The following is an 8,740-nucleotide window of genomic DNA, read 5'->3' as shown; positions in this document are numbered from 1 at the left end:
GGGTGACAAGGCCAGCAGCAGGGGTGCTTTCGTGGCGATGGGGTGGGGGCGAATTTAGGAAGGGGCTGGGGTGACATTTCACTTGTGAATGAGCCATGGGGAGAGGAGCCGGCCAGGCCGAGGGGCAGCGGGCGCCCAGGCCCGAGGCAGGAGGGAGTGATGGGATCCCGCCAGGCTGTTTGCAGAGCCTGTGGGAAGCCGTGTGCCGAGGCTGTCACAGCCGCAGCGTCCCGGGACTGCAGGAGCTGGGCAGGGCCCTGGGAGGGGAGCCGGCCGAGTGGCACTGGGGCTCACCGTCCCGCATCTCGGGGACCTGAAGAGCCATGCTCGGGCCTGGGAGAGGCGGGAGCCGGTCAGACCCTTAGTGACGGCACCCCACATCAGGAGGGCCGGGCTGGCCCCTCCCCAGCGCGTCCCTGGGGGAGCTCCGTGTTTGCAGATGTCCAGGGGCAGAGGCTGTCTGTCGAGGGGGCCCCGAGGCCTACCCAGCGTCACCCCGACCTCTGAGGGTGGGGACAGCACCGGGCGTCCCTGGCACAGCAGGATCCTGGCTTGTGGTCGCTGCCAGCCAGAGGGTCCCCTGCGAGTAGGTGGCACTGATCCCGCGTGGCAGCTCTCGGCGGGCGGGCGGTCCCGAAGGGCCCGGCCCCCAGATGCCTTCCCGCCGGGCGCACTGTTGGTGGGTGGACACTAAGTGGCCACGGCCAGCTTCCCGTGCGTCAGCACCGGGCAGACCGACGCCGAGCCACCTCCCTGCCTCGCATCCGCTCCCAGACAAGGGCGAGCACCGCAGCTCGTGAGGCGGGCGGGAGGGAGGCTCCCGGGCACTTCCTAGAGCGACCGCGTGAGGCCGCTGTTTCCCGGCGCATCCAGGGGCCTCGGGACGGTCCTTTCTAAGCCATCACGCGGCCACCACCCAGCACCCCGCCTGCCTCTCCACGGTGATGCCAGTTAGGAAGTGCAGCTCTGACCGTTTCGGCTCCAGACAGCAAGCGGCCCTGTCATGGCGGCTACCAGGCCCCTCCGGTCACGAGGCTGGCACTTCGGACCTCAGCTTTGTCCACGTCCCCCCCACCCCTTGCCCAGTCTTTCCCAATCCCTTCCGGCCTCCCAGGCCCGCGGCGAATGCCTCCTCCTCCGTGAAGCCTGCCGTGTGCGATGGACGTTCCCGAGGCAGCGACTGTGCTCCCAGAGCCGGGCACTGGCTGTTTGCTCCGTGGGAGCCGTGCATGCGCTTGCGGAGGGCGGGCTGGTGGCGCTGGAGTGGCCGCCCCAGGCTCATCCCGGGCGAGTAGGTCAAGTGCACTGTCCGGCTGTGTTCCTTCTTCCTCTGGTCTTTCCTCTCCTGATGCCGCCCCTCAGTGCCTCCTCCTCAGCTTTCTCAAGCCAGGAGTTCGCCACCTTCCCTCAGGGGCAACCGGCCGGGCTCCTGATAGAACCAGGACTGACCCCTGGAGTGGACAGAAGGGGTGCTCCGCCTCTGGCCTCTGAGCGAGGCCCCAGAGGACCTGGGTTGTGGTCGCGTGTCCAGGGCTGCGCATTCTGGGCCGACAGGCGCTGTGTGAAGGAGTAAGGCGTGGGGAACGCAGAAGGCCGTCCTCACGCTCCTCTCCCCAGCATTTCTGATGCCCATCGGGGTCCCAGGTAACGTGGGCGGTGGCCCTCGGCGGCCTGTGCCCCGCTGTGGACACAGGCGGGTGCGGGGCTGCTTCCGGTCCTCAGGGCGCCTGGAGCCGGACTGGAGGCCAGGCCTGCTGCACATGCTGGTCAGGGCCGGGCGGGCGGGCGATGGCGGGCGATGGCGGGCGCGGGGCTCAAGCACTGCTGCGCCCCCGCGGGTCCTGCGTGGGGCTCAGCGCTGACGGCAGAGCCACAGAGCCAGCGGGAAGGTGACAGTCAGGCCACCGGGCCCGGCGTGCCGCTCGCCCCGGTGCAGTCAGAGTGAAACCGCTGACAGCCGTCTTTGAGAAAGAAAACACACACTGCTTTCAATAGCCAAGAAAGAAATTGCCATTTATTAAGATTCAACAAAGCGTTGTACTTTTGAAAGCAACTTTCGGTGCGTATTCTTCAACAATCACATTCTATGAGGAAAAACATTAAAAGCCACAAACTTGTTTCTTAATCTGTTACAAACATCTTCAAAATAAAAGGTCAAAACAACACCCCCCCCCCCCAACGGAAAACAGAAACAGACAGATTCTTTACTTCCATCCGCGCTGTTCAAACCTCGGCGTTTTCCTACAGCTCGGCTCGGTGGACGCGCCGGGCTGTCGGCGCACGTACATTTGATATACATGTGCGGGGACACACACATCACACAGAGGGTGCGGGGCGCCGACACGCCTGGCCCCGGTCTGTGCGTAGTTCGTGATCCGCTAGGAAACCAGCTCTGTGGGCCTGCGACTTCGCAGGACCTGCTGCTGCTTTTTTTTTTCTTTTGTTGTTTTGTTTTGATAAAACCATTAAAAAGCGAATTAAAAAAAATGTAATGCACGTTTCCTGACCGAGCAGGCAGGGAGCACAATGTTCGTATGTTTTAAACATACTTGAGGGTATGTTACTCCATTGTCTTTCTTTCTTGCAAAACAATGAAAACATTGATCATTTTTAAAACATAAAGCGATTTTTAATATATAAAGCACTCTTCAAACACCTATGTCTTCTGAGTCCGTTATTTGGTAAATATGTAACTGCTACACATTAGAGATTAGGTATTTTTCTTCTTTGAGTTTTTTTCCTCTTTTTTCTTTTTTTCTTATTTTTTTGTTTTTTATAACATCTTCAGTGCTAGGAGTTGGGTTACAAAATACATGGAACGGTGTGGAGCTGCCCCTCGGAACCCTGGCTTCCTGAGAGCGCTTCCGCATGTGCAAGACAGTGAGCACAGCGCCCCGGCCCGGGAGGGGCGCGACAGAGTCCGCGACGATGCCGGAGGGAGAACACTGCCAATCCCAGAGCTCTGAAGTAGCGCGTCCGCATCGGAAAATAGGCGTCTTACGACGGAAGTCTTTTTTTTTTCTTTTTTTTTTTAAATTCCTTTTTAAAATTTTTTTACTTTAAAGTCTGAAGGAGAAAAAAGGTCTGTAAACAGGTGGGAGCCCCCGCCATGGGCTCCTCCGAAGCAGTCACCACCCAGTCCAAGTGCTTGTCTCCGTTCCTGCGCGGAACCCACCCTCACAAGTATCTATGGCCACAGTCCACACGTTTGCTCGTTCACGTTCTATTCCCAATGGGAAACGGTGCAATACTCTGGTAATAGTTCTCTCGCAGTCTTAGTCCACAACAACAGCTGCTAAAGGTAGGTGTACATATTATTTCTCCAGAGATACACACTGTAGCTTTAAACGCGGTAACAGAGTCCTTGAGTAAACATTTACACGTGAATTGTCGCCGGCCCTGTCCCACGAGTTCTCGTTAACGTGTAGGATGAGCTGAGGAAGGGCGGGGACACTCAGTGCAAAGTTAGAAGCTAATAGTAACGAACATTTGACCAATGCGCCAACAAAAGCATATACTGAATAAAAGGAAACCCACAGTGAAGTCCCTCGCGTGGCACGCCAACACAGGAAGTGCGCACACGCGCACACACGCTGGTTCTGACGCGCGCTGGCCGTGACCGTGACCGTGGCAGGTCCGGAGCCGGTGCGCCCGCCGCCGACCTGGGTGTGGGTTACACTGAGTGTTCACATTGCGTATTGGCCTGCTGGATTCAAGTATTTGCATGTTTGATATGTCTTTTTTTTCAACTTTTAAAAAATATTTTTTGGGATAAAAAAAATGACATGAAAAAGTAATGGAACAAGGGTAATGTGCATAGGCGGATCCGTGGGGACAGAGGACTTCGCAGACCGGCCCGCCGCTCGGCTCGCCGTGGGGCCGCCCGGAGGCCGCGGCCGCTCGCCCGTGAACGCCAGCTCCCCTGATTACGGGGTCCGCCTCTGGTAATGTGCATAATCGTCACAGGCTCGTTAAATAGGCTTTCTCGTCTCCCTCCCTCCCGCCCCCCTTGATAAAATAACCCTTTCCAGCCCACAATCTGAAAAGTGCCCTTCATGATAGAACTATTCTAAGCAGCTTTTATACTTAAAAAATCAAAATGACAACACACCGTACAAACATAAGACAACACAAAATAAAAAGCTATGAGAACATCCTGTCATTAGCATGTGACACTGGGCGCAGCCCGCACTGTCTCGGGAACAGTTCGCAAGGGCTGCGCAGGGTCCGTCTTCAGTACTGGACAGAGGTACACGGAGGCCGCGGGCCGCGGGGCCAGCTATGCTTCCTAGTGCTGATGACTGTGCCCGCGGTCCTCGGGCCTAGATGGACTCCCCACTAAGGAGGTCGCCGGGGAGCAGAGTGTTCAGCGGGGTGGGGCTCCCGATCACCCTGCCGTCGTCGCTGCTGGGCGGGCCCCACAGGCTGCTGGAGTACTGGGGAACCCCGCCCCACAGCAGGTCGCTGCTCCCCTTGCTGGCCAGGCACGGGGCGGTCCAGTGGCCGGCGTCGCTCCGCACCAGGCCGTGGGCGCTGCCCGAGGCCCCCAGCCGCGCCTGGCTGGTCCCGCTGCTGGACTGCCAGCTGGAGGTGGGCGGCAGCGCCTGGCCTTGCGCTAGGAAACGGTTCACTTCTTCTTCGCCAGCAAACTCGGCCAAGATGGTAGTGTTTCCCAGAACACACCTGAGAGAGAGAACAGCAACAAAACTGAGATCCAGAGTTCTGAAAAGATAAACAAAACCAACAAACCTTGCATGAGACTAACTAAGAAAAAAAGAGCGAAGACTCAAATAAATACAATCAGAAACGAATGAGGAGACATTACAGTTGACACCACAGAAATACAGGATCTGAGAGACGGCTGTGGACAACCATATGCCAACCAATTGATGACCTGGAAGAAATGGGTAAATGCTGAGAAACACACGACCTACCAGGGTGGAATCATGAAGAAACAGGAAACCTAAACAGACCAATAACCAGAACTGGCACCGAGAAGCCCAGGACCAGCTGGTTTCATTGGTAAGTTAAGGAGAATTAACGCCCATCCTCTTCAAGCTCCTCCAGAACTGAAGAGGAGGTAATGCTCCCAAACTCATTTTATGAGGCCAGAATGTCCTGATACCAAAGGCAGACAGACACCAGAAGAAAACTACCCCTGGTTACGGAACGTGGATGCAAAATTCTTCATCAAGTAGGAGCACACCCCACCCAACAGCACATTGGGGGGTCAAACCCCATGACCCCGTGCGCCGCCTCCCCGGAGGCAAGGACGGTCCCCATCTGCAAGTCAATAAATGTGACATCACGACAGAATGAAAGGTCAACATCACACCATCACCCGAGTAGATTTAGAAACAGCATTTGACAAAACACACCATTCTTTCACGATCAATGTCCTCAACACACAGGGTACAGAAGGACATCCCCAAGGCCACAGGACACAACGAGCAGAGGTGGAAAACTTTCCTCCAAGATCAGGAACAGGACAAGGGTGCCCACTCTCACCACTTCTATTCAACACAGCACTGGAGGTCTTAGAGCAATCAGGCAAGAGAAAGAAACAAAAGGCATCCAAATTGGAAAGGCAGAAGTAAGACTATCATTGTTTGCGGATGACATGATCTTATACATAGGAAATCCTAAAGACTCAACCAAAAGACTATTGGAACCAACCAATGAATTTATTAAAGTTGCAGGATATAAAATCAATAAACAGAAAACAGTTGCGTTTCTATGTCCTAACAATGAAATTCTGATACAAACAAAAAAAAACCCCACCCCATTTACAATCGCTAAAAACAATAAAAACATTTAGGAATAAATTTAACCAAGGAAGTAATAGATCTGTACAATGAAAACGGCAAGACTCTGATGAATAAAATCGAGGAAGATACAAATGGAAAGATATCCCATGTTCATGGATCAGAAGAATTAAAAGAGTTAAAATGTTTATACAATCCACAGCCATCTATGGATTCAATGAAATCCCCATCAAAGTACCAATGGCATTCTGCACAGAAATAGTAAAAACAATCCTAACGTTTGTATGGAACTACCAAAGACGCTGAATAGCCAAAGCGATACCGATAAAGAAAAACCAACCTGGAGGCATCACATTTCCTGATTTCAAATATACTCCAAAGCTCTAGCCATCAAAACAGCATGCTCCCGACATAGAAATTGGACAGACCAATGGAGCAGAACAGAAAGCCCAGAAACAGACCCCACATCTGCAGTCAACTAATACTCGACAAGGGCGCCAAGAATGTTCTGGAGAAATCAGTCTCTTCAGTGAGCGGTGCTGGGGAACTGAATCGCCACATGTAGAAAGATGGAGCTGGATCTCTCGTTCAGATCACCCATAAAAATTAACTCAATGAGTTAAAGGCTTAACACTAAGACCTGAAGCCATAAACTCCTAAAAGAAAACATAGGAAAAAGCTCCTTGACATTGACCTTGGCAGTGATTATTTTTGTACGTGACAACCAAAACACTAGCAACAAAGGCAAAAATCAACAAGTCAGACTATGTAAAACTAAAATCTTCTCAAAGCAAAAGAAACCAGCACGAAAGTGAAAAGACAACCCATGGAATGAGGAAAAGGACTTGCAAACCATCTGATAAGGGCTGCCGGGCTGTACACGCTCTCCCCGGGGGCCTTTCCCGAGTGGAGGGCGTGGCCACAGCAACTCGGCAGGCGACAGGGACACAGCGCAAGACACCTGCTCAGGGTGGATTGTCTCCTCAAAGCACATGCTGAAGACCTAACCTCCAGGACCTGCAGGTGTCCCTGTATTTGGAGAAAGGTCTTTGAAGGACGATGAAGGTGGAATGAGGACATCAGGGTGGCCCTTGCCCACTGTGGCTGCTGTCTTTGTAAGAGGAGGTATTTAGGACACGGACATCCTCAGACAACCCCGTGGGGACACAGGGAGAGGGTGGCCGTCTGCTCGCCAAGGAGAGTGTCTCGGAAGGAACCAGCCCTGCTGATGCCTTGACCTGACTTCCAGCCTCCAGACCACAAGACCGTCCACAAGACCGTCAACGTCTGCGCCTGCGGTGCTGACACGGGGCGGCGAGTGGCGGGAGGGACGTACATGTGCAGGGACTTCTGTGCCTTGGCGGCTTCCTCCTTGGAGCTGTACCGGACCACGGCGTTGCCTTGCGTCAGGTTCAGGTGGAATGTGATGAGCGGCCCGTGCTGCAGGCACAGCGTCCGGAGGGTGGAGCCATCGATCTGAGGGGGAGCAGAGGGGACGGTAACGAGCTTCCCGTAACTTCTCCCATTACGTTCCCGGCACATGCTGTTCTTCACGGGGCTTACTACCCTCTGCTGCTGGGGCTGTGGATGTAAATGCCTGGCGCCTTTCGGGTTATGATGGCACCACCCAGAAGGAGCAAGCCGTTCTGGCTCTGGTCCCTCAGCAGAGCGCATCACACAGGCCCGCGGTTCCCGGCAGCCTGTGGCCCGAGACCCGGGAGGGGCACAGGCCAAGTCCCTCGTGGGTGGGTACAAGTGAAGGCGAGCATCTCTGTTTACAGAGGTACAGTTTCCAAGCCTCCAAAGAATAAAAACTGAACACCTTCCCAGGAACACGGCCACAGGACTCCGGGCACGCCCCCTCCTTGCTGCCCACGCCCCCTCCGGGCCTGAGGGCGGGCGCCCAGCACCGAGACTGTGCCACGGGACACCGTGCCCCGCACGATACCTGGGGCGTGAGGTTGCGGAGAACGAGCCAGCTGCTGGTCCTTCCTGAGGTGTCGGTGCTCCAAGCAGAACCTGCACAGACCGGGGCAGAATCGGTCAACTCCTCCCCAGCCCTTTCTCACCCGGCGAGGGCAGAGGGCGCCTGCTGGAGCCACAGCGCGTGGCTGGGGGTGCTCACACTGCGCCTGTCTTCGGCCAGAGAGCCGGGCCTCCGGGGCAGTGTGGTGGGGCAGTACGTGTCAGGGTGGAACAGAGACCCTGTGCCGGTTGACAGACATGCCCGGGACCCTGTGTGGCCCTGGATGTGCTGCGACGCCCACCTCCCACGCCCTGTGCGTGACCCCCAGGGCCACGCTGACAACACTGGCCGCTGGAGCCGGGCCTGGAGAGTCCGGGCACCCTGACCCCTGGAAGCCCTCGCAGGGTCCAGGGGGTGGGACTGGGTTCCTCAAAGCTGCAGGCTGTTCCCTGGAGGGTGAGCAGAGCAGGAGGGAGCCCCCCCGCCCCCCGGCACGGGAACCATGCGTACCCGAGGAGTAAGAGCTGGTCCAGCCGAGGGGGCTGGCTCCCCAGGTGGAGGAAGGCTTGGGATTGGTCAGCCCCGGAGGCGGCCTTGTGGGCGCAGTAGTGTTTCTGGGCACCTTCCACAGCTCGTGAGACAGAGAGGCTTGTGTGTGGGAGGCGGGGCCGGAGGACCACGTCGATTTCATATCTGATAGTTTACCTGGAAGGACAGCAGGACAGGCACCTTGAGAGAGGTCAGTGCAGCGCGTGGGACTCTCGCAAGGGGCTCTGGCATCGCCAACCGTGGGGAAGAGAAGCACCGAGGAGAGCCCACCCGAGCCCCGGTGCTGCTCTCTCCAAGCCCTGCCTGGACGCAGGGTGCCTCTGACCAGCGCTCCCGAGACTTAACCAGTTTGCTAAATGTGCTCTCCGGCCTGCCTTGCCTCGTCACAGCATGCGCGTGCACATGCAGAGGCCACCCACAACGCCCCAGGGCTCTGGCGACCAGGCAGCACCAGACGGTC

The 8,740-nt window shown here is 56.2% G+C and overlaps 1 protein-coding gene across 4 annotated transcripts in view; it reads right to left on the bottom strand.

Moving 5' to 3' along the window:
• Positions 1–1,994: 1,994 nt before the first annotated feature.
• The window catches only part of TNRC6C (trinucleotide repeat containing adaptor 6C), a 73,850-nt gene continuing 67,104 nt past the window's right edge, over positions 1,995–8,740 (bottom strand). For all 4 annotated transcript variants that reach the window (XM_059671372.1, XM_059671374.1, XM_059671373.1 and 1 more), the window contains 4 exons: positions 8,242–8,436; positions 7,714–7,784; positions 7,102–7,241; positions 1,995–4,683 (listed from right to left, as the gene is read on the bottom strand). In XM_059671372.1, the coding sequence (XP_059527355.1) occupies positions 4,323–4,683; positions 7,102–7,241; positions 7,714–7,784; positions 8,242–8,436 (767 nt within the window). In that variant the 3' untranslated portion in view covers positions 1,995–4,322. The remainder of the gene's footprint in view (positions 4,684–7,101; positions 7,242–7,713; positions 7,785–8,241; positions 8,437–8,740) is intronic.

This window comes from Myotis daubentonii, chromosome 16 (assembly GCF_963259705.1).
Source record: "Myotis daubentonii chromosome 16, mMyoDau2.1, whole genome shotgun sequence".
In the NCBI taxonomy this organism is placed as follows: Eukaryota; Metazoa; Chordata; class Mammalia; order Chiroptera; family Vespertilionidae; genus Myotis; species Myotis daubentonii.
This window is presented reverse-complemented; position numbering and strand designations above follow the sequence as displayed.